General features: G+C 44.7%; 2 protein-coding genes across 2 annotated transcripts in view; one reads left to right on the top strand and one right to left on the bottom strand.

Moving 5' to 3' along the window:
* LOC130127169 (aldehyde dehydrogenase 1A1-like) overlaps positions 1-13,836 on the top strand; it is a 28,055-nt gene extending 14,219 nt beyond the window's left edge. Inside the window, exons 9-13 of the mRNA XM_056296744.1 lie at positions 10,607-10,791; positions 12,091-12,255; positions 12,397-12,554; positions 12,993-13,067; positions 13,764-13,836. Coding sequence (XP_056152719.1) covers positions 10,607-10,791; positions 12,091-12,255; positions 12,397-12,554; positions 12,993-13,067; positions 13,764-13,836 — 656 coding nt within the window. The remainder of the gene's footprint in view (positions 1-10,606; positions 10,792-12,090; positions 12,256-12,396; positions 12,555-12,992; positions 13,068-13,763) is intronic.
* An 866-nt stretch (positions 13,837-14,702) lies between these two features.
* tmc2b (transmembrane channel-like 2b) overlaps positions 14,703-25,930 on the bottom strand; it is a 12,767-nt gene continuing 1,539 nt past the window's right edge. Inside the window, exons 3-19 of the mRNA XM_056291027.1 lie at positions 25,532-25,658; positions 24,013-24,103; positions 23,812-23,893; positions 23,560-23,666; positions 23,333-23,431; positions 20,586-20,728; positions 20,321-20,468; positions 19,585-19,783; positions 19,118-19,293; positions 18,799-18,957; positions 17,847-17,975; positions 17,124-17,191; positions 16,443-16,682; positions 16,048-16,173; positions 15,343-15,421; positions 15,041-15,170; positions 14,703-14,929 (exon numbers count right to left, since the gene is read on the bottom strand). Coding sequence (XP_056147002.1) covers positions 14,703-14,929; positions 15,041-15,170; positions 15,343-15,421; positions 16,048-16,173; positions 16,443-16,682; positions 17,124-17,191; positions 17,847-17,975; positions 18,799-18,957; positions 19,118-19,293; positions 19,585-19,783; positions 20,321-20,468; positions 20,586-20,728; positions 23,333-23,431; positions 23,560-23,666; positions 23,812-23,893; positions 24,013-24,103; positions 25,532-25,629 — 2,301 coding nt within the window. The 5' untranslated portion in view covers positions 25,630-25,658. The remainder of the gene's footprint in view (positions 14,930-15,040; positions 15,171-15,342; positions 15,422-16,047; positions 16,174-16,442; positions 16,683-17,123; positions 17,192-17,846; positions 17,976-18,798; positions 18,958-19,117; positions 19,294-19,584; positions 19,784-20,320; positions 20,469-20,585; positions 20,729-23,332; positions 23,432-23,559; positions 23,667-23,811; positions 23,894-24,012; positions 24,104-25,531; positions 25,659-25,930) is intronic.

Raw genomic sequence — 25,930 nt, 5'->3', positions numbered from 1 at the left:
TCAGCCTTTACTGACAGTGGCATGCCACTTATCACTCCCTTCTGCCAACTGCTCCAGAAGGTGAACAGAAAGACTGTTAAAAAACTGAAAATTATTGGATGTCTAGACGGTAGGAAAATAAGAAATAATGACCTATTCAAACAAGTCCATGAAAAAATGTCACAACGCTGTTCCGATTAAACTGGTCAATGCATGTAAACACCAGACCGTATTGGAGCACATCCCATGTAAACGGTTGAACTGAAATCTTCAATCGCAATGATTTCAATCAGAATGAAAAAAGTGTGTATTTAACCACAACTAGTGTGACTGGGAACATAATTTTTAAAAGGCTCCAGAATGATCAAATCACACAAAGCATCATAAGTACAAACCCCAGAAGTACACTAACAGTTAAAATGAGTGACTAACTCCCTGGCAAACTACATGTGTGTCTGCCTACCAGACTTCTCCTAAGACCTAGGTACGCCTCCGGCTCCACCTCATAAGTTTTTAACACTGTAACATTGACCGACGCATAAACTTTGCTTTCAGCCACACTAAGTGCAGAGTACACCTGTCATCATGCATTGTAACCTTGGGTTGAATTATGGGGAAGCTGAGAGCTTGGCTCCCCTGAAAAGGACGTGAGCGCCCCTGAAAGGCTACTTTGAGAAATTTAGTGGGAGCTCTGAAACATCGTCCTTTTTTGTGTCACTGGTTATAGATTTTTATTTTTCTGTACATTAAGGTTCCTGAAATGAATAATAGTAAAAATGTGCCAATGTGTTTATTCGCTCATTTTATTCCAATTTCTGAATGTTTGTCTCCTCTAAAACATATGTGTCTGTTCCTGCTGTGGCCATCCATACAGGCGGTGCACTCAAATCACTACGTTTATGTTGCTCCTTGAACTTCTCTTCACTGAGTTGGCTAGCTAACAAGTTAGCTAATGTGGTATATGAATGGCAAATCGTTAGAAAACAGTGACATTATTTGGTCTTTTTTGAACGGTCTATGGATGAGTAGTGAGAATGCCAAAACAGAAACATCCAAGCCTCAAGACAAGTTGGATTCACCAAACAAAGATAATGAGTATTAACTGTATGTAGTAAAAATAGAATGTTTTTTGTAGTAACATTGCAATTAACCGCGCACGTCCATGTATGCGCCTGCATGTAGTAGTAACACACTGGAAAATCAGGCTCCCCTAAAAGCCACTGTAATTCAAACCCTGATTGCAACAGTAATTTCTACCCTCAGCTATTTGCTCAGTAAGTGAGAACAATGTGTTCACAAAACGAGGAAGCAAACGCAGATTACTGGAAACATCAAAAGAATGTTACGGCCCAGGAGAGGTAAAAGAGACCTGCCCCCATTACCAATTGGAGTCTATCCAATGTCTCCAGGACTTTTATACACTGATTAGCCAAAACATTAAAACCACCAGCCTAATATTGTGCAGGTCCCTCTTGTGCCACCAAAATATTTCTGACCCGTTGAGGCATGAACTCCAGAAGACCGCTGAAGGTGTTCTCTGGTATCTGGCACCAAGACGTTAGTAGAAGATCCTTTAAGTCCTGTAATTTGCGAGGTGGGACCTCCATGGATCGAGCTTGTTTTTCCCGCACATCCCACAGATGTTTGATCGGATTGAGATCTGGGGAATTTGCAGGCCAGGGCAACACTTTGAACTCTTTGTGTCATGTTCCTCAAACCATTCTTGAACCATTTTTGCAGTGTGGCAGGGTGCATTATCCTGCTGAAAAAGGTCACTGGGGAATACCGTTGCCATGAAGGGGTGTACCTGGTCTGCAACAATGTAGATGGTATGTGTCAAAGTAACATCCACATGAATGCCAGGACCCAAGGTTTCCCAGCAGTACACTGCCCAGAGCATCACACAGCCTCCGCCGACTTGCCTTCTTCCCATAGTGCAGCCTGGTGCCATCTCTTCCCCAGGTAAATGACACACACGGACCTGACTGTCCACATGATATAAAAGAAAACATGATTCATCAGACCAGGCCACCTTCTTCCATTGCTCCAGGTCCAGTTCTGATGTTCACATGCCCATTGTAGGTGCTTTTGGTAGTGGACAGGGGTCATCATGGGCACTCTGATCAGTCTGTGGTAATGCAGGTCTATACCCAACAAGCTGCAATGCACTGTGTTGTGACACAGCATTAACTTTTTCAGCAATGTGAGCTACAGTAGCTGTTCTGTGGGATCAGACCAGATGGCCTAGCCTTCCTCCCCACATGCATCAATGAGCCTTGGGTGCCCATGACCCTGTCACCAGATCACTGGTTGGCCTTCCTTGGGCCACATTTCATAGGTACTGACGACTGCATACCGGGAACAGCCCACAAGACATGCTGTTTTGGAGATGCTCTGACCCAGTTGTCTTGCCATCACAATTTGGCCCTAGTCAGTGCTGTTCAGATCCCTACACTTGCCCATTTTTCCCACTTCCAACACATCAACATCAACAACTGACTGTTCACATGGTGCCTAATATGTCTCACCCCTTGGCAGGTGCCACTGTAAGGAGACAATCAATGGTATTCACTTACCTGTCAGTGTAGTTGCACTGACTTGGAATTGTTTAAAAATGTGTGATGATCTGGATGAACTCACCAAGACTGTGTCTGCGTATATCACCTTCTGTGAGGACTTGGTCGTCCCTCCAAAATTAATTTCCATTTATCCAAATAATAAACCACGGGTCTCCAAATCTGTCAAAAACACAATCAACTAGCAAAACATCAGTTTTAACCAAGGGGATGTGACTTTGTACAGGGAACTGCAGAAAATTTTAAAAAGAACTAAAGCTTGCTTAGTGTAGCTACAAGGACAAAGTAGAGACCTTGCTCAGTACTGGTAATTCACACCCTTCATGGGTGTGAATTACCCATGAAGTCTATGATGGGGATGCAGTCGAAGAATTGTCCAACTCTCCTTAATGGCAAGTCTGATCTTGAACTTTCTAATGAACAGAACATTTTTTATAATCGTTTTAATGTCCATGATTTCCGTGAGGAGCTGTCAGTTTTCAAAAATGCTGTTCCCAAGCATAACAGTGTGCATGTTGATAGGAACAAGGCCCTGAAACCTTTCCAGGGTGGAAAGAAAAGGAAAGGTCCTGGCCCTGATGGCATTGGAGGTCGTACACTTAAGGATTGTGCTGAACAGTTGGCAGATATATTATGTTTTATCTTCATGTTGTCACTCCAACTCCATAGGGTTCCTTGCCTTTGGAAGGATTCCATCATTGTATCTGTGCCAAAAAAATAAAACTCCAAAGTCACTTAATGACTACAGGCCTGTGGTGCTTACCTCTCATTATGAAATCTTTTGAGAAGATTCTGAAGGATGCACTTCTGAACACAGTGCAGGCAATTTTGGACCCACTCCAATTTGCATAGAGGTCAGACAAGGATGTTGAAGATGCAACGGGCACCCTATTAAACACGATCCTGGCAAACCTAGAGGGTGCAAAAACTTTAGTGTGACTAGTTTTTAATGATTTCTCCTCAGCTTTTAATTGTATCTAGCCTCATATTTTAGCAGGAAGGTTAGGGTTTCCGCAACATTCACCCTGTCCTGATAAGTTGGTTGATGGATTTTTCAGCTGAAAGGCAACGTGAAGATTAATAGCATTTTATCAGATGCTTTTTTTTCCCTCCACTGGAACACCCCAAGGGTGTGTCCTCTCGCCTCTTTTGTCTTGTACACTAACGTGTGCCAAAGCCAATTATTTGAGGCGTCATATCATTTAAGTTCACTGACGATTCTGTCATTGTGTCTCTTCTTAACAGTGATAATAATAATAATGGTAATAATAATGCATTTTATTTAATAGTACCTTTTATGACACTCAATGTCACCTTACATCACATACAATAAACAACAAAGCAGTAAAAAACATGAGTACAATCAACAATAAAACATACAATAAGCAACAGCATAGCTCAGCAAGGAGTTAAATCAAGATGTTGATGCAGTTAATGCAGTTAAAGTGAGTAAGCTAATTTAAAAAGGTGGGTTTTTAGAGCAGTTTTGAATTCTTTAATGGAGTCCAGTATGCGGCTGTGATGGGGAAGGGAGTTCCAGAGTTTGTGTGCAGCATAGAAGAAAGCCCTGGCACACATTGTGCTGAGGTTGAGGGCTGGTAGTGTCAAATAGATCTGCTGATGAAGACAGCAGGGAGCGAAAGGGGGTGTGATTCTGAAGGTCTGTGAGATAAGCAGAAGATATATTATTAAGAGCTTTGAATGTTAATAATACAATTTTAAAGTTAATCCACCGTGACACAGGTGGATTAGTGTAATTTAATCAGCAGGGGAGAGACATGTTCAGTGGACTTTGAACATGTAATAATCTGTGCTGCAGAATTCTTGATGAGTTGAAGTCAGTGAATAAGTTTGTTGGGGATGCCTGCCAGGATTGCATTGCAGTACTCAATGTGTGATGTGACCAAAGCATTGACTAAGACTTCCGTGGAGTGTTGTGTTAAAGCAGGACGTAGTATGGAGATGTTTCACAGATGGAAAAAAGGCAATTCGGAAGACTTTGTTTATATGACTGGAAAAAGAAAGGGTACTATCGAGGATAACACCAAGGCTCTTAGCCTGTGTGGAGACAGGTATGGTGGCTCCAACATTGGGATTGAGCAAATGTTCGTTTTCGAGAATGTAGATTTAGTGCCAATGAGGAGTAACCCCATTTTTACTACTGTTGAATTTAAGATAATTGTTTGTCATCCATATCTGTAAATCGTGGAGACAAGCAGTGAGGGTACTGGAGGGGAGAGTGGAAGTGGGCTTAGTGGGCACATAAATCTGTGTGTCATCAGCGTAACAGTGGAAATGGATACCATAGATCCGGAAGATGTTGCCAAGGGGGAGGAGGTAAATAATAAACAGGAGTGGCCTAACACTGAACCCTGTGGAAGTCCATGATTAACTATGAAACTTTCTGACCAGTAATTCTGAATCTGTACAAAACATGTCCTGTCTGGAAGGAAGGAAGCAAACCACTGATTTACAGTGCCCCAAACTCCAATACTAGCCAGACGATCCATGAAGAGCTGTAGGGATATAGTATCAAAGGCTGCAGTGAGGTCAAGGAGGATAGCGAGTAGACCGGAATCAGCTGCACCAAGGAGGTCATTGGTGATCTTAACCAGGGCTGTTTCTGTGCTATGTTTGGGGAGAAAGCCGATTCGAATTGTTCAAAGAGATTATTGTTATCAAGGGAGATCTGGAGTTGAGATGCACTACCCTCCTCAAGGATTTTGGAGATGAATGCTAAATTGGAAATAAGCTGATAGTTGTTTTGGTCATTAGAATCTAAACCAGCTTTTTCAGATTTGGCCTGATTGTTACAACCTTCAGTGAAGGGGGAACTGTACCAGTGGACAGAGAGGAATTGATGATGGAGGTTATCAGGGAGACGATAGAGGGCAGGCATGTTTTAACTAGGGTTATGGGAATTGGATCGAGGTGACATGTAGAGGTGCTGGACTTGGTAATAAGTTCAAAAATGTGATTTTCAGTTGGAAGACTGAAGTCACATAGGACAGTGGGGACAGTTTTATGGCGCTTGCTGATAGAAGTCAGTCTACATGATGTTAGCAGAGGCCAGCTCCTCATGAATTGTTTTAATTTTGGAGTTGAAAAACTTCACAAAAGCAGAGTGTTGTTCATTAGAATGGTTACAGTTCATATTGGTTTCAGGTGGGTTGAGTAACCTTTTCACTGTGGAGAAGAGAGTTCTAGTATTGTCTTCATCTCTACGGATGATATTTGCCCTAATAGGATGTTTTAGCTGTTCAAAGAGCATTTTTGTAATGGATTATATGATCAGAATACATTTGTTTATGAACAGCAAGTCCAGTCTTGGTGCAAAGCCTCTCCAGGCGCTGACCTATAGCTTTGAGCTGACGTAGTTCAGGTGTGTACCAGGGTGCAGTATGGGCAAATGAGACAACCTGTGTTTTCAGAGGGACTAAAGTATCAAGTGCATAAGATAAACTATCATTGTAGCAGTCCATAAGATCAGGGAGTGAGGAGATGGGAGCAGGAATGGGTTTCGAGGTAATTAAACTGCTGAGATCATCTGGATTAATATGTGTAATGTTGTAGTATGATATGGTACGATGCACCCTTGATTTACTGAGCAGTAGGTTGTTGAATAACACATAACTTTATGGTAAGAGATGAGTAGTTCAGCAGAGGTGATGTTATATGGTGTGATGTTGTAACAGCAAGCCAAGTCAGGGATGTGACCCTTGGTGTGAGTTGTAAAGTTGACATATTGTGTTAGATCAAAGCAAGCTAACATCGCTTTAAAATCTTTAGTTAACATATTGTCAGTGTTGGCAAAATGAACGTTTAAATCCCCCATTAGGATTATATTCGGAGACATTGTACTAAGGGTGGTTAAAACTGTCGAGAGTTCAGTGATAAAAATACACTGCTCAAAAAAATAAAGGGAACACATAAGCAATGCAATGTAGCTCCAAGTCAATCACACTTTTGAGATATCAACCTGTCCAGTTAGGAAGCAACACTGATTTGTGAATCAATTTCACCTGTTGGTAAATTGTCTAATTTCCACCTGGTGGAAATTAGACAATTTGCAAGACAACCCCTATAAAAGGAATGGATTTGCAGGTGGTGGCCACAGACCATTTGCCTGTCCTCATCTTTTCTGGCCGATCTTTGGTTAGTTTTTCATTTTGCTAGTGCCCTCACCACTAGAGGTGGCATGAGGCGGTATCTGCAACCTACAGAAGTTGCTCAGGTAGTGCAGCTCATCCAGGATGGCACATCAATGCGTGCTGTGGCAAGAAGATTTGATGTGTCTCCCAGCACAGTGTCCAGAGCATGGAGGAGGTACCAGGAGACAGGCCAGTACACCAGGAGACGTGGAGGGGGCCGCAGGAGGACAACAACCCCGCAGCAGGACCGCTATCTGGTCCTTTGTGCAAGGAGGAACAGGAGGAGCACTGCCGGAGCCCTACAAAACGACCTTCAACAGGCCACTAATGTGCAGGTTTCTGCTCAAACAGTGAGAAACAGAATGCATGAGGATGGTATGAGGGCCCGACGTCCACAATTGGGGCCTGTGCTCACAGCCCAACACCGTGCAGCCCGATTGACTTTTGCCAGAGAACATCTTGGTTGGCAGATTCGCCATTGGCGCCCTGTGCTCTTCACAGATGAGAGCAGGTTCACACTGAACACATGTGACAGACGTGAGAGAGTCTGGAGACGCTGTGGAGAACGTTCTGCTGCCTGCAACATCCTCCAGCATGACCGGTTTGGCGGTGGGTCAGTGATGGTCTGGGGAGGCATATCCTTGGAGGGCCGCACAGACCTCTACGTGCTAGCCAGAGGTACCATGACTGCCATTAGGTACCGGGATGAGATCCTCAGACCCATTGTCAGACCATATGCTGGTGCAGTGGGCCCTGGGTTCCTGCTCATGCATGACAATGCTCGTCCTCATGTGGCCAGAGTGTGTCAGCAGTTCCTGTATGTCGAGGGCATTGATGCTATGGAGTGGCCTGCACGTTCCCCAGACCTGAATCCAATCGAGCACCTCTGGGACATCATGTCTCGTACCATCCGCCAACGTGATGTCGCACCACAGACTGTCCAGGAGTTGACCGATGCCCTGATCCAGGTCTGGGAGGAGATCCCTCAGGAGACCATCCGTCGTCTCATCAGGAGCATGCCCAGACGTTGTAGGGAGTGCATACAGGCACGTGGAGGCCACACACACTACTGAGCCTCATTTTGAATCGTCTTGAAGAATTTCCACAGAAGTTGGATCAGCCTATGTTCTCATTTTCCACTTTGATTTTGAGTATGATTCTGAATCCAGACCTTAAGGGGCTAATGATTTTGATTTCCATTGATCATTCTTAGGTTATTTTGCTCTAAACACATTCCTCTGTCTAATAAATAAAGATTTTCAGCTGAAATATTTCATTCATCGAGGTCTATATTGTGTTTTTAGGTGTTCCCTTTATTTTTTTGAGCAGTGTAGTTGATGCCTTAGGTGAGCTGAACAGAGCAGCAACAATGGTGGGTGTACGACCATAGAGCTTAACAGCCAGCAGTTCAAAGGAAGATTGATCAGGTAGAGACAGTGGCATTAGTTTTATACTATTGTGATAGGTCAGCGCAAGGCCGCTGCCTCTGCCCGAAGACTGAGGTTTGCATATGTAAACAAATCCCAGTGGAGTTGCTGAATTTAGTTGTAGAAAGTCATGACTGCCAGGTTTCCGTGAGACATAAATAGTCCAGTTTGGGTTCTGTGATGAATTCATTGACCAGAGGGGCTTTTTTGGTGATAGATCAGATATTGCAAACTTATGACAGGTTGTGCGCATATAAACAGCTGATTTAACTAGCGGAGCTAGCACACTGGTCTACACGCCATCAGAACTCGTCTGATGGCATGAACCTGCTGACCAGAAGGAGCTGTCAGTTTCATTGTTGCCACTACCAAAACTGAAGTTACAATGAGATCCACGGTGAATGTACCTTGGACGTCGGAGAAGACTGTCTCCGAATGATGACCCTGATCTGCCCTGTAGTGGCAGAATTTAAGGACTGGTACATGCTGTCCTTCTTGGACATCAGTGTGTCCAAAACTGAAGAGATGACAATAGATTTTAGAAAGAATCATTCCTGTAGTGATTAATGATCAGACTATTGACTTTGTGCAGCAGTACAAATATCTTGACCCTATAATTGAAGACAAGCTGACCATCGAGCTTCATGTGGATTCTGTGTGTAGAAAAGCTCATCATTTGCATGTACTTTTATCGTAAGCATTGAAATTTTAATGCGCACAATACTTTCGTGAAAATTTTTTATTCCCGTTTTATTGAATCAGTCCTTACATTCTCGTTTGTCAGCTGGTATGGGTCACTTACCCTCAAATAGGAACAGATTGCAGGGTTTCGTCAAAGTGTGCAGCAAAATTGCAGGCATGACCTTGAATTACCTTTATCTGGCTAGGACAAGGCTAGGACCTTGAAGAAGGCCCAGTCAATCCTGGCTGGTTTCTAGCCACCCCCTGTCCAAGGAGTTGAAGTTGTTTCAGTCTGGCCACAGATACAATCTGCCAACATGCAGGACCAATAGATTTAAGATTAAGATCTTATTTGTCCCAGCTGCCATTGGCCTTTTAAATAACTCGGTATGATTTTTGTATTGTGTTTGTTATCTATTTATTGTTGTTTGTCTGATGGTTATAGGCTACTGCTAGCTGTACAACACAAAGATATCCTTGACGTTGAAACATTACCCAAACCTAACCTGGCTGATCAAACTTTGTAATTTCTGCCTCCATTTGTTTGCAACAACAGGCACACTAAACATCTCCAACCCTGAACCAACAGCATGCAATTTAGGCTGAAGAACATCCACTTCTTACAAATTTACTTTTAGAATAGTTTTCATGTTATCCATAAACCGTTTATCCCCGACATCCACCTTAAATGTTCGGTGATCTTTACCAATTCCCCTGCAAACCATGCTCCAATAACTCCTCCAACAAAGCTCTCAAAAAGTCCTCAACACTAGCCTTAACTGAAAAAAACGCAGCTTACCTTCCCAAAATGCACAGAAACTACTCAAACTGATGCGGTGACAAAGCTAAGTTGCAACTTCTACATGCGGCAGGCTGAGCGCAAACAACCCCAACATCACCACAGCCCTGTCCCTCTAAATGCATATCCAGAATCTAGCTAAGCACCCCTTAGTCTTCAGGTGCTTCTTGTGCTGGGTACTTACACACTGCAGCCTGATAAAGTGACCATGAACTGGTGACCCACCTGCAGCTTTGGATGTGCAACTGCTCTAGCCACGTTTGACACCACACCAGCAACCCCCAAACGAATTCCAAAGATAGAGATCTCTTTCGATCGCAAATCCAGTGTCCCATACACCGCACAACCCTGGGAGTGCTGCTTAATTTGAACACACCGCCAGAACCGAACAGAACTGACGGGGGAGACGAGGCAAGGATTCAGTTGGAATGGCAACTCTTGTACCCCATTTACCACACAACCCCAGGAGTGCTCCTTTATTCTGCCCCTTCTTAATGGTTGCCAAACATGGCTTCCTGTAACTAGTTCATTATTGAACATACACGTATCAGTCCTGGTCCTACAGTCAGTCAGTCAGTCCATCAAATGGTCATCTGCCCAGTCTGAGTCAAACATCCAAACAACAACACAACAATAATCAGAACATGAATACAACTTTAATAAAACAATGCTCTGAACGTGATCGTAACAGTCCCATAATCCCTTGCGCTTCCCCAGCGCATAGTCGTCATCAGTCCAGCGACCGCTAAATATGATTATAGTGATTGAGTAGATCACAAATTCAGAATATTCAAATATTTGGATGGTTGTGAGTAGCATTTTGCCAATTTCTTAGAGCATACAACAGATTTTCAGAGTACCGCTAAGGAGTCCGTTGTGTACCAGTGGAAGTACATATACCACAGTTTGGTCATGGTAAATGCTGATTCATCCTTTTCATCCTGGACATATCAAATATAAACACCAACATCTAAAAAAATCTGTGTCTTACAGTAGAGTATGCAGTGGAGCAGGCCCACAGTGGTCTGTTCTTTAACCAGGGCCAGTGCTGTCTGGCTGGGTCCAGGGTGTTTGTGGAGGAACCCATCTTTGAAGAATTTGTCCGTCGCAGCGTAGAAAAGGCCTGCTCCAAGGTCCTGGGAAACCCCTTGCTTCCTGGAGTGGACCAGGGACCACAGGTACTGTAGTACTGTGTGAAGTACACTGTGTCTTGTCAGTTCATCAGCTCCACAGAGTACTGACTTACTAGAAAGTTATCTACGATATGTCCATGCAAACCTCAACAGTGCTTGTCAAACTTAAATCAGATCTTAGCCCAAGCTGTATCATACATGCCCATGAAAATAGTATAATAAAAAACAAGAAAATAATTTTGATTCCACAGAAGAAAAACTCTGGGATCGAACTCTGATGTTGCCTTCGGCTTGGCCAGGCATCACAGCGAGCACAACTGGCAACGCTCCCGGGTGGGGAACCAGTTGGGTTAATGTGTTACAACATTTCATTCATCCAAATTAATCAACGCAGAGCAGTTCTAATTGACTTCCCTCTTCATCCATCAGGAAAATGACAATACGCTGTGCCACTGTGCATGCAAAGGGGAGGAAGCATGGTGACCTAGTGGTTAGCACTGTTGCCTCACAGCAAGAAGGTCCTGAGTTTGAACACCAGGCTGTCTCAGTTCCTTTTTCTGTGGAGTTTGCATATTCTCCCCGTGTCTACGTGGGTTTCCTTCTGGTGCTCCAGTTTTCTCCCACCATCAAAAGACATGCATGTTAGGGTTAATACTCCTGTCTGTGGCCCCGATCAAGGCACGGCAAGAAGAACTGGAGTTGGTCCCCGGGTGCAGCACAGAGACTGCCCACTTCTCCTAGCTACACAGCTAGGATGGGTTAAATGTAGAGGATGAATTTCCCCATGGGGATTAGTAAAGTTATCTTATCTTATCTTATCTTGATGTGAGGAACTGATTTGATTGGCCAAGTCGAAGCCCGCCCCAACTCCCCGTTTAGAATGTATTTATCCTAACCCAACCTCTTCATCAACTGCACCATGCTGTGCCAGGGCTGAGCTGATTACCAAATACTATAAGTCCAGCATGCCCATGTGCACCTGCACCCAGTTTCACAAAACAGAGCCCATGGAGTTTACCCCTCCCCAACCACTTGTAGGTTTGGTGCAATGGTGGGACCTTAGGAGAACGGGGAATTGGATATGTCAAATTATTGTGAAAAAGAAAGAAAAATCACAAAAAAGAAGAAAAACACTAGGAATATAAAAATGTTGATTACACAATATTGGCTTTGGACAGTAAAGATATCTTAATCAAGGACATTTAAATCAGAGCTCTCAGATCTAAGGATAGGGGGTGTCATATATTGCACTGATTGTGAAGACTACTTTATAATTTTGGGCTATGCAAATAAACTTGACCTGACTTGAGTTCTTTAGCTCTCCCAACTCTTTTATCTTTCCAGATTGACCAGAGGCAGTTTGACAAGATTATGGAGCTGATTGAGAGTGGTAAGAAGGAGGGAGCAAGGCTGGAGTGTGGGGGGTTGGCTTGGGGTCAGCAGGGACTTTTCATCCAGCCCACAGTCTTCTCGAATGTCACAGATGATATGCGCATCGCCAAGGAAGAGGTACAAACACATTCACGAACACACACGTGTGCATTCACATCCATGAACTAATCACAAATGGATCATTTATATCTGTTTCATTTACCTCCTCTTTCATACCACAACCCCATCCCCTCCTATTTTGGTCACTGTCCTTCTCAGATTTTTGGTCCGGTGCAGCAGATTATGTGTTTCCACAGTGTGCAGGAAGTTATCCAGAGAGCCAATGCCACCCACTATGGCTTGGCAGCAGGGGTCTTCACCAGTGACATTGACAAGGCCCTCACAGTCTCTTCTGCACTCCAAGCTGGCATGGTCTGGTATGGATAATTGCCTTTAATGTCCGCTTTCAAATCAGGAATACCGACGAAATAATACGTATAGCCTACATTTTTTCCTGTTTCCGGTCATATTTGACAATTGTACACAGGCAAAACTGAAGTATGACTCTGCACAAAGATTGAGATAACTTGTGTGTGCTGTCGTTTTCCTTTATGAAGTCCCTAACCCTAACCCTTAGTTTACGTGAGGTGAAGTGTTGTAAAGTCAAGTTTAAATGTACATTTTTTATGTTTAATTGTGATAACTGGTCCCCAGTGTTGCAGAATTGATGATTAATCGTAAAAAAAGATTTGTGACAAGCCTGATTTTTTTTTTTAAATTAGCTTTAGGATTGTGTTCAGTCTAGCATGGAATAAGAAAGTGAATGTGAAAGTTAAAACTTGTGACGTCATTGTGTCTTGGTTTCTCTGCTCCAGGGTGAATTGCTATAATGCTATGAGTGCCCAGTGTCCTTTTGGTGGCTTCAAGATGTCTGGGAATGGAAGGGAACTGTAAGTTTCTGAGTTTTCGCTTGACTGGCATTGTGTGTGAGGAGTTGACCATTTTATCTGTCTGTTATTCTGTCTAGATGTTCATTACTGATGTTTTTGCGTCTTTTGTGTCACTTGTAACAATGACACTTGACTGGTGGATGGCGCTGATGAGGTCAAAAGAAGCCTACAACTTGTCATTTATTGTGCATGAAGCACTTTTTTCTTGAACCAATAATGACATGTGTTGGCATCCGGGTAGCGTAGCAATCTATTCCGTTGCCTGTCAACACGGGGATCGCCGGTTCGAATCCCCGTGTTACCTCCAGCTTGTTCAGGCATCCCTACAGACACAATTGGCCGTGTCTGCTGGTGGAAAGCCTGATGTGGGTATGTGTCCTGGTCGCTGCTCTAGCGCCTCCTCTGGTCGGTCGGGTCACCTGTTCGGGGGGAGGGGGAACTGGGGAGAATAGCGTGAGCCTCCCACATGCTACATCCCCCCGGGAAAACTCCTCACTGTCAGGTGAAAAGAAGCGGCTGGTGACTCCACATGTATCGGAGGAGGCATGTGGTAGTCTGCAGCCCTCCCCAGATCGGCAGAGGGGGTGAAGCCGTGACCGGGATAGCTCAGAAGAGTGGGGTAATTGGATGGGTACAATTGGGGAGAAAAAGGGGGGGAATAATAATAATAATAAAAACGACGTGTGTTTATTTCAGGGGGGAGTACGCTCTTCAGGAGTACACTGAAGTCAAGGCTGTCACCATTAAAATCTCACAGAAGAACTCGTAACACTGAGATACAAAGGGGAAAGCTGTCTAACATATATAAAATCCTGAGGAAAGCTCTGTGAACTTGTTTTTTAATTATCGTAATACACCCAGATGTTTTTGAGACTTTGTCCATTCTGGATTAATCCAACTAGGCTTTCCAATAGCTTTTTTTTCCTTACCCACAGCATTTTTTTCATCTTTTTTAATTTTGTCTAAATATTTTTCTCTTGATATTAATATAGCTATGTTCACTTCCATTTATATATCCACTTATCTATGTTCTGTTAGAATTCTTAATCACATTAGTTGAGTTTTACTGTGTGGGTTACTATAACAGGTGTTGTTAATTTTCCTTGTTAGGGATAGCGTGTCTTTTTTTTTGTAAAATCAAAATGGTGAATTTACACAACCCTGCCATATGCCTGTTAAACATAGCAGACATTCTGATTTATTTTATTAGTTGTACTACAAAAAGAAAAATAGATATTTGACAAACTATTTACAGTACATGTGATTTCCTGATGAAATCAATAAAAGTGGTAATCCATATAAGTATACAGTGACTCTTACCCAGATGCCCTTATCAGTACAACATGATTATAAATGTATAATTACATGCTGCTTTGGGATCATTCCTGACAATGTTTGGGATATGTAATAAACTAAACCTTGGTGGAACTTCAATACAGATGCCACATTATTCTTTCTCTGTGTCCACTAACTGCGAAATGTCAGCATTAAAATGTTGCATCCCAACATGCAGTGCGGTAGTCATACCAGGCAGGGGACATTATTTGTTAATATGAACTTCATTATTCAATGCCGTATCTCTTCAGTTGTTGTATCATCTGGTTTTTCATCCATTGGGGGGAAAAGTAATGACTCCTATCGCCTCGGAGGAGGCCCGCCCCTACCCCTGCCTCGCCCCGGCCCAGGAGAAGGACCCCTGCCGTTTCCAGGGGCCCCTCCTCTGGGTCCTGGGCCACGAGTCACCGCACCTCTGGGGTTCGGGGCGGCCAGTGGCACGTCCCTTTGCAGATTAACCCCTTTCCCATTGGCTGCTGCACCTTGCTTCGTTTTAGGAGACTTGCCGCCCTTCTCACTTATGATGTCTGCAAGCAGAGACGGGGAGCAACACAGAGGCGAGGACAGTTAACCCCGAGATCAACATAAACAAAAGTAGCAGGTACCGGTTAAACAATAGTATGTGGGGGGGGGGGTACCAGGAGGTGGTGACTCCTCCTCAGTGGGCGGTGGTATCAGAGACTTGTTTGGTAGCAGGTCCTCTAAGTCCTTCATCACTTGGTTGGTGCTGTCCTTGTTGTTCCTACGGTTCTTCTCCTCATCACGAGCCTACAATGTCCAGTTATTGGTTTGGTTAAATGTCGAGCAAATGAGAGGGGGGGTAAAATTGGGGTAAGACGGAACAAGACGTGACAGGGCAGAGGAGAGAATAGCGGCGCTGAACGGCACCGAATGGGAAAGACTGAAACGGTATAAAAGAACAGCAGCAGGACATACTCACCATCTGCATCTTCCTTTTGAGATCCATGTTGGCTTGTTGGTATCCTTTTGATACGGCGTTCAGGTAGTAGATGGCAAGCCTTTGATACAAACACCGCAAGTCTTTTAGGTGCAACACATCACATGTTTGATTTCATCTGTTTGAGTTTCCCTGCTTTGTGTATCAGGCCTGGATCACAGTTATGCTCGGAATGCTTTCATATGTGCCATGGCTACCCCCCTTTTTCTCCCTAATTGTATCTGGCCAATTACCCCACTCTTCCGAGCCGTCCCGGTCGCTGCCCCGCCCCCTCTGCCGATCCGGGGAGGGCTGCAGACTACCACATGCCTCCTCCGATACATGTGGAGTCGCCAGCTGCTTCTTTTCACCCGACATTGAGGGGTTTTGCCAGGGGGACGTAGCGCGTGGGAGGATCACGCTACCCCCCCCCCCCAGTTCCCCCTCCCCCCGAAACAGGCGCCCTGACCAACCAGAGGTAACACAGGGATTCGAACCGGCGATTCCCATGTTGGTAGGCGATGGAATAGACCACTACGCTACTTGGACGTCCGTGCCATGGCTATTTAAAGGTTTACCCACTAAGACTTTAACAAAACATCTCCGGGCCCCATGGTTTGGTCGTTTTTGTGCAGATTGGGTTTCAGGGATACAGAACAACAGCGTTTCAATGCCAAGACAGCAAACCGGTTTCAAATGGATTCTTACACCATGAGGAGAACAGCAGGCATAATGAGTCCAGGGTTGGTAGCATAGGTAAAGATGTTTCCTATGAAGGCCGGTAGGTCCTTCTCGATAGTCTCCATGACCACATCATACATCTTGTCCCTGCCACTGGAAGTGAAGAGAGAGGTGTGGATTGCCGCACAGGGGAAGTTTAGCACTTCCACTGCTGTAAAGTAGCTTAAATGTAGAACAGCCCAGTGGGTAAAGGGTTGCGTTAACATGCAAAGAATGTCTATAAACTTGATAGTGCTCATGAGGGGTGCTTTGAATAACCCCCTCCACACAAAGATAACATCTTCTATGAGGGTGTTCTGGATTGTAAGAGTGCATCAGTCTGCATGCGTGTATTTGTATAGCCGTCCGCAGGTGTCACCCACCTGAAGGGCCCACAGTCGAAGGAGGGGGACAAGGTCATGATTGTGTAGACCACAGGGAGCAGACTGAGGAAGAGCACGAGCAGCAGCAGACCCATGTAGAAGTTGTTGGAGCGCGAGGCCTTGAAGACCCTCTCATGGGGCACATTGCAGCTCATCACTGCCCAGCATTGGTAGTACATGGAGGTCAGGAGACGCAGCACATTTAAACCCACCAGACCTGGTGCATAAAACGCACCCATCCTGGAGCATAGTACGGTCGCGGCAACAGCAGGAAGGTCGTTTCAGAAATGTAATACAAACTGCTGGTTAGCTTCCTGAAACATGTCAAACCTAACATCGCTTACTGGAATAAGGATAATCTAATAATAGAAGGATAATAATAATAATCTGAATAATTTCAGATACTTGTGGCTCCGTAGTATCTGAAATCCATTGAACAATTCCTTACAGGCAGTTTATCAGATGGTGTTTTGAAGCTTAACCGTTACCACTATTATCAAGGTACGCACAATCGCCTCATTATTTTTGTCTCCACTTTCACAAAACGCTAACGTGACATATTTGGGAGGTAAAAAGATAAATATTTTACTGTTAAAGCCACAGTTTGGCAAGTCAAGCTACATGCCATTCCTCATTCTAACTCTCACACACGTGTCTGAAGGTAGAAAAAGAGTAATTTACCATATCATGCCTTGGTTGAAGACGAGCCCAAGCACATTACCACTGATGTCGAACTCACCGTACGAGGGCTGGAATTACACACGCAACTTCCTTATTAACATAAGCTGAATACATTCAAAGAAGCTCAATCGCACTTTTCATCTAGCCTCCTCTTGTCTCACGTCTCTACTCCCCTTCTGTCTCCGGTCTTTTTCTCTCCTTATTGCTCCCCCGGCCTCTTGCACCCTGTCACTACCACTGTAATTAAGTTCTCATCCCAGTGTCCAGTTTCACCGAATGTGTAGGATCGCATGTCTTGCCAGATGTCTTTGTATGGTATCAGGTTGACTTGGGTCCAACATACACTGCACTATACTCCCATTGTGCTGGGTTATGGCAGAACAGCATGCTATGACGACAAAATGGCAAAGATAAGTCCACAAATACTCTCTAGTGGTGTATTATGTGCACGTTAATTCACCCACAATGAGTGGTTCGCATAACTTATTATACATTAAACTACATAATTGTGTAATTTTATGAGGGATGGGCAGTATTTTCGCACACCATGCAAACACACACGCACAATAAAATACACAAGCATGCACACACACAAACGCAGATACCAAAGCAGAAATATTCACACACACAATGACACATAGTGTACTTGCACATACACTGACACACTGACATACATACATGGATACACTGATACACAGACAGGCTCACACACTGAAGACTCACAAATCCAGCTTCTAGATCCCAGCACCAGCAGTAGTTGAGGAAGCGGACAATGACGGCACGCAGGAAGTCCCCAATCAGAATGGTCAGGTAGGTCACCTGGATGTCCGAAACAATCAGCTTCACAAATTCCTAGAGAGTGCAGCAACCAAACAAAGATTAACGCAAATACATGCAAACTTGTACATCGCCTTTCGATTGCCTTATGCGAGTTTGGTATAAGAATATCAAAGCCACGATACATGTGTAGGGATTGTGCATTAGCCACCACTCAGGAATCTAAAATTTTTTTTATAGAAACGGCTGCAAAATAGTATGTCAGCTGGTAAATCATGAATAGTGAATTTTATTGCTTAACCAATTTAACAGGGAGAACTGCTGCAAGATCATGTAAAATAGATGACATATTATAAGCCACCTAACTGAGCCTGAGCATGCAGTCTGTTCTAAAGTTGCCCCCCCCCCTTTTTTTCTTCTTCTCCCCAGTTGTACATGGCCGATTACTCCACTCTTCTGAGCCGTCCCGGTCGCTGCTCCACCCCCTCCTGCAGACTACCACATCTCTCCTCCGATACATGTGGAGTCACCAGCCACTTCTTTTCACCTGACAGTGAGGAGTTCCAGGGGGACGTAGCGTGTGGGAGGATCACGCTATTCCCCCCAGTTCCCCCTCCCCCCCCGAACAGACGCCCTGACCGACCAGAGGAGGCGCTAGTGCAGCGACCAGGACACATACCCACATCCGGCTTCCCACCTGCAGACACGGCCAATTGTGTCTGTAGGGACGCCCGACCAAGCCGGAGGTAACACGGGGATTCGAACCAGCGATCCCCGTGTTGGTAGGCAACGGAATAGACCACCATGCTACCCGGAAGCTCTGGTCTAACGTAGTATTTTTGAGCCCACAAGCAGAATGACAACTTTACAAAGCAACTGGCATAATTTGACTACTGACTATTCCCACTGCAGTCTCCCAGCACGGTCCTCTGATTGCGTCAGCAGGGTCAACATTAGGGGGCGGCACATCTGTGGTGTTGTAGAAGGAGCTGTAGTTGGCATAATACTCATTAAAAGCCCAAATGCTGGCGTTCTTAATTGACTTCTCTCGCTCCAGCTGAAGAAGAGAAATGAAATGCAAACATACAGGGTAGGGTGCACACACAAAGCTGATATACAGGATCCAAACACCTCTCCACTTGACTCCTCTACATGAAAGAGAGCCCAGAATGAACGCTGATGTGCATAAATACACACAAATGGGGCATTTCCCTTACCTTTGCATTAACTTCGTCAAACAGAGCGAAGAGAAAGGTGTAGAGGTTTCCCAGGAAAAGGGCAAAGATGCGTCCCAGCTGCCACTTGAGGGCAATGCGGGGGTGATATTCCTCCAGCTCGGCAATGGTCTCAAACAGAGGGGGGCACACCAGGCCCAGCAGAGACATCACAAATTCTACCTGAGAGATGCAAGGGGGGAGAGATCCGTTAAAGAGCTTCACTACCGCAAACGGTGAAACTCTACCCTGTTAAAAAGCATCTTTCATCATCCCACCAGTAGACGTTGTCTTCAACTCTATCTTAATTCAGATCCATACATGGCTTATTATTTTTTCCCTAACTGCGGTGACATCATTTTTACAAGTAAGACAAAGTGAAAATCAAAGTGAGTAAGACTGAGAGTTATCAGCATATCCACAGGTGCCAGAAATGCCAAGCAGGAGGATTTATTGGCAATCGTCTCAACCTGCCTCATTCTTTTCAAACCAGGAGAGGTCATCTTCGTTCATTTCAGCAAAATCTTGTGAACGTTTCACCACGAAGTAAATGAGATAGCCACTTCCCCCAAGGCTGCACAAGATGAGGACGTTGGCCAGGACCCTTAGGAAGCGACGAAGGTGGATATTCTCATCCTTCTGGTTCTCTTGTTCGTCCACAATGGATTCCTAGGGCAGGTAGCAGTGACAGTGCAGCTATTACTGCAATGGGTGTGCAGTGGTTTGGTTTGAGAGTCTTCAAAATGTCCATTACCATTAACGCTGTGCAAACCGATGTCAAAATCCCTTCGCTGAATGCTTGTTTAAGATGGGATGTGAGCAAGCCATTAACAGAAAAGTGTCATCAGTGTGATGTCTGGATGGTAAGTATCATTGGCCTAGCATGCTAAAGTGCAAACCTCAGGTCTCGTTGCTTTTAGACAAATGTGTGACCCTCATTCTAAACATTACTTGACTACATTCATTTCCTAGCCCTTAACCCTAACCTTAACCATGCAAACTACATGCCTAACCCTTACCCTAACCTTAACCTAGCCCTAATTCTAACCTTAACCCTAAAACCAAGTCCTAACCCTAAAATAGACCCTTTTTACTTGTGGGGCTCCATAAAATGGCCCCACAAGGTAGGTGGTTTCTGGTTTTTCTATCCTAATGGGGACCAAATGTCCCCATTAGGATAGAAAAACGTGGTACACACCTTCTCACCTTGAAGCTGGTGGTGATGGAGGCGAACTTGTTGTCTGCCGTCTCAGGGTTTCCTATCAGGTAGTCCCAGCTGGTGAACATCTTCCAGCTGAAGGTGAACGCTCCCTCCTCTGCCCCATCCCCTCCTTCATTGGAGTTACGGGCCATCCTGAGGAGAACACACGCAAAAGCGAAGGCCAGGAAAACAGCAGGCGAATGTGAAAGGCGTTTTACCCCTATCCGTGCATGCACGTATGTGCCTACTATATCTGTGCGCCTTACGTACGTTCGAATGACGACCATCAGGCTGTATCCAAAGATCCCAACGCCCACCAGCAGGTACGACAGAGGGAGTCTGAACTGCAACAGTCCAATGGTTCGCTCGTCATTGTAGTACCCATAGAACAAAAAAGAGTACTTGCAGTATCCCTGTTGGTGAGGCATACAAAGGGACATTCACCCTGTAAGCAACGGCATTATTAACCGCTTAACACTGCATAAATAACTGCATAAATAACTGCACAATATCACCAAATAACAATCGTTTATTGATTTAGAACAATGCAGGGAAACCCTGAGTTTTAACATAATTTGTGCCAATGGATGAGATTATTAGTTTGTTTAGTGCTTGGGGCATTTATTACTCATATAGTCTTTTTTTTTTTAAATTCTCTCCCAGAGTAAGAGGGCAATAAGTAGCTTTATGACTGGGTGCAAGTGACTGAGCCTGCAGCAGGTTGGTGGGGGGGGGGGATATTCAGTCAATCAGTCGAATTTTCCATGATGAACACAGATATCAGAAGTAGGTAATTAAATTAAAAACGCTTTGCTCAAACCAAGGTGGCGCTGTAGGCCAGGGGCTCATCTCCTGTTTGTGTAGCTTGGATGTGCAGTGCACTCCCGGGACAGGACAACACGCTATCACATACGTATCGCTCTGCCCCATCTCTTCATATTACATTTTTGTAAGTATTTGATTGTGAAACAGCAATGAAAAATGCTCAGCCAAGGAAAATCCCCCCCCCCCCCATTAGAAATCACTCTATCTCCAAGGTCACTTATTTGGTGAGCCTGAGCAATCCCAAGATTCCATCAAAATGAATACAGTGTGTTTTGGATGAGATAAGAAGAGCATGGCTGTATGAAAATATCCACCTCTTAATCAATCAGAGCAACTGGTCAAAAAAAAAATTAAGTTTGAATGTAAACCATTCAGATAGATTTGGAAAGGACAAACTGACTTTGCCTCTTTGGATATTGTGTAGTACTTTTTACACATTGGCAGCATCTGTGAAAGAGACCGGTCTTTAAATTCAGTAAGGCGATTGCATCACAATTTCAAATATAAAATATAGGCAAAATTATTACATCTGACATTGAAGCTGGGGCCGAAAGTTTACACATTTTCCAAAGGCATAAATATTCTGGCTTTTGGTTTTAATCCATCATTGGAGGATCATTAAAGTTAAAGCATCTGACCAACCTGAAGGATACTTTGCCCCTTCTATAAGCAAATCCATTAGGCAACTGCCAACTGAATCTGATTCAAAATGTTTCCGACGAGAAGAAAATGTGTACAAAGGTGCTATTGTTGTATGTAAAGTCAACATATACACCAATCAGCCAACACATTAAAACCAGTTAAGTGAATAACATTGATTATCTCGTTACAGTGGCACCTGTCAAGGGAGGGGGGGGATATTGGGCAGCAAGTGAACAATCAGTTCTGGAAGTTGGTGTATTGGAAGCAGGGACAACGGGCAATTATAAGGACCTGAGCAACTTTGACAAGGGCCAAAGTGTGATGGCTAGACGACTGGGTCAGAGCATCTCCAAAACGGCAGGTCTTGTGGGGTGTTACCGGTATGCAGCGGTCAGTACCTACCAATAGTGGTCAAAGGAAGGACCAAAGGTGAACCGGCGACAGGGTCATGGGCGCCCAAGACTCACTGATGCGTGTGGGGAGTGAAGGCTAGCCCGTCTGGTCCGATCCCACAGAAGAGCTACTGTAGCTCAAATTGCTCAGCAAGTTAATGCTGGCTATGATAGACAGGTGTCAGGACACACAATGCATCACAGCTTGCTGTGTATGGGGCTGCATAGCTGCAGACCGGTCAGAGTGTCCATGATGACCCCTGTCCACCACCGAAAGTGCCTGCAATGGACACGTGAGCATCAGAACTGGACCATGGAGCAGTAGAAGAAGGTGGCCTGGTCTGACAAATCATGTTTTCTTTTACATCATGTGTAAATTTGTGTGCCATGCACATGCATCTGGCCGTGCCTGGGGAAGAGATGGCACCTGGATGCACTATGGGAAGAAGGCAAGCCGGCAGAGGCAGTGTGATGCTCTTGGCAATGTTCTGCCGGGAAACCTTACATCCTAGCATTTATGTGGACGTTACTTTTCCCCCCCTCCTTTTTCTCCCTAATTGTATCTGGCCAATTACCTCACTCTTCCGAGCCGTTACGGTCATTGGTCCACCCCCTCTGCCGATCCAGGGAGGCTGCAGACTACCACATGCCTCCTCCGGTACATGTCGAGTCACCAGCCGCTTCTTGTCACCTGACAGTGAGGAGTTTCACCAGGGGGACGTAACGCGTGGAAGGATCACGCTATTCTCCCCAGCACACACCCCCCCCCGAACAGGTGCCCTGACCGAGCAGAGGAGGCGCTAGTGCAGCGACCAGGACACATACCCACATCCGGCTTCCCACCCGCAGACACGGCCAATTGTGTCTGTAGGGATGCCCGGCCAAGCTGGAGGTAACACGGGGATTTGAACAGGCGATTCCTGTGTTGGTAGGCAACGGAATAGACCACTACGCTACCCAGATAACCCATGTGGATGTTACTTTGACACATACCACCTACCTAAACATCATAGCAGACGATGTTCACCCCTTCATGGTAATGGTATTCTCTGAGGGCACTGGCCTCAGATGGTTTTAATGTTTTGTCTGATCGATGTACGTATATTACATTAAAATTCAACTGAGGTCTTGCATAGACAATGGTAGTAAATTCCTCACACCAAAGTCAAAGAGTACAGAGAAGTCCATGGCCCTCTCCTGCTCTGCTCTGGGCACCGTTTTCCTGGGAATGGAGCCATATGGAAGACCCATGAGAGCCTAAAGACAGGGATGGAGAAGGGAAAGTGAGGACGTGGATGGCCGCTATTGTCTGGGCAGAACTGACAGCGTGTAGATAGACAGACATGACAGTGACACCAGATATCATTTCTCAACATGAACTCTACCTCTGGCAGCACCACGAGGCCAAACATGAACCCAAACAGGACAAGATTGAGGCCATACATCCATCTCAGAAAAATGAAGTAGGAGGCTACAGAGGAGCCAAAGTGACCTATGTTCAATGAAGGTCAAGAAAGTACACGATCAGACACGTCCTGAGATATTTACACATTTGAGGGTGACTCTAGCTAATACTGAAGTCCTGAATTGGCAATTATTTCTAAATGGATAGCTGCCTTCTGGGTTGTGGTACCTACTTTCCACTTCCTTTATCTTCCTCTCCCAGGGTATGCAGGTTGTTTTGAAGTTCTCAAAATCCCGTTTAAATTTAATCAGTTTCTGAAGAGAAAAAAAAAACAGATAAAAAATGACACCACATATCAATAAAGGTTGACGTTTAAGCGGAAAGTGCCCAAAACGCTGTATAATGAATGTTCAGGGTGTCGGGAGAAGGTCACCTTGGTCATCATAACTTTGTATGCGTAGAGCTTTCTGCCTTTGCCTTTCCCCAGAGCTCCTTCAAACTTTTCCACAAACTCATGGGCCTCCCTTTTCGATAGTTAAAGGGGGAAAAAAACAAAAACAAATTTTCAGTAAAATCGACAGAGACAACCCTCTCGGCATTGGTAAATCCCTCACGCATTGGACTCGTTTCCAATGAAGAACTTCTCCTGAACCAAAACAATACAGAAATGCTGCCCCTAACTGCAGCGGTAAGAAATTGAACCTTTAATACGCTCAGTGGTGCAATGAAATGTGGAAGGAAGAAGACATGTTTGGGGATAAGAAGTGAATGATGATAAATAACCTATGGATAGAGCACTGACCACAGTGACTTGGCAACTAATGGGCCAGTCAGCTACGACGGCATGCATTAAACAGTGTCAGGCTCATGAATAACTCAAAGGGTCTCACCTATCTTGTTCCTTACCCAGAAACTGTGCTTACAGGGATCTGTACATAGCAACGGGCACGTGCACACACACACACACACACACACACACACACACACACACACACACACACACACACACACACACACCTTGGCTCTGACAGGGACATCTTACCGTTGTGCGTACTTCGTGTCTACACAGAGGGAAGATGTCCAGCAGCCTTAACTACATAGTGGTCGCTGCTCAGTGTCAGTGTGTGTGTGGTGTGATGAGAAGTCCCGGTTAACCCTCATTTAAGGTTGTCATCACAGGGAGACACTACATTTCTTGAGCGCCCCCCTCCCCCCTCCCCCCAACTCAGGCTGTCTATTTGTGATCCCACAAAGCCATAGGGAAAAAAATAGATTTTATTGCATCATTCATCTGTCAGAATGATGCTTTGTTGAAGGCGCATGGGTGGCTGCGATTTCTTTATGAGCAGCAATTTCAGGTCCAATCACCGTAGCTTCAGTCTGGCTAGCTTGCTTTTTTTTTTTTTTAAAGAATAGTAGTACCTTTTTTTCTTCTTCTTTTTTTAATTTGGTGACTGATCCATTATCAGAGCTTTTTTATCCCATCACTGGTTCAAGTCCATGCATGGAAAAGCATGGCAGGTTTAATTTGCAGAGGGACAAGATGTTGTTGGTACAAAGACACTTTGGGAAACCAAGTCCTCAGACACTTAAATTTTCAGTGTCAGAGCAAAGACATTTTCACCTCACGTAGATCACATCACCCAGAAAGAGGAATATCACTCAGGCAAAGCAGCGGTGGAGACGCTTTAATAACACATGAACAGCATCACATGTACATGACATGAGTGATGACGAGCAACGAGCCAGCCGGCAGGCAGAGCAGCAAATGCTGATAGACGATTTGGATAAACACAGTTCAGCAGTAAGAGGCAACAGGCAGATAGGACAAAACACAGCAAGCAAAAACCTCATCATCAAATTTGAACTTGGTCAAAGGTGAACTACGAGAAGATAAGCAGAGGATGCAGGAGAGAGGCTGGCCGGGTCATAGTTGTTGTTTTATGATTTACTTAAGATGTTTGAGTCTCCTCTTCATTCGCCAGGGTTTGTTCCTTAGGGTGGCGATCAGTTTCTTCTTCTCCTCCACTTCCTCCTTCAAGGCTGCCATCTCTCCCTCAGACAGAGAGTCTTCATCGGAGGAGGAGGAGGAAGAGGAGCTGTTACAGAGAAAGAGGCTGTCAAACGCCGTGGTTTGGTGGTGATGTAAGGCCTCAAACAACCACCCAGGCTATAAGAGCAGCTTTAAGTATTGTAGACAAAACCTCTCTTTACTGACTGTGGTATAAGAAGATGCATAACAGAGGAAGACTGATGCATTCTCATCCTATGATGTCATATATTGCAGCTCTTGCAAAGATGTTGTATATATGACTTGCAAGTTACCCTTCAGCATCTGTATGAGAGGCGAT

This window comes from Lampris incognitus, chromosome 1, assembly GCF_029633865.1.
Source record: "Lampris incognitus isolate fLamInc1 chromosome 1, fLamInc1.hap2, whole genome shotgun sequence".
In the NCBI taxonomy this organism is placed as follows: Eukaryota; Metazoa; Chordata; class Actinopteri; order Lampriformes; family Lampridae; genus Lampris; species Lampris incognitus.
This window is presented reverse-complemented; position numbering and strand designations above follow the sequence as displayed.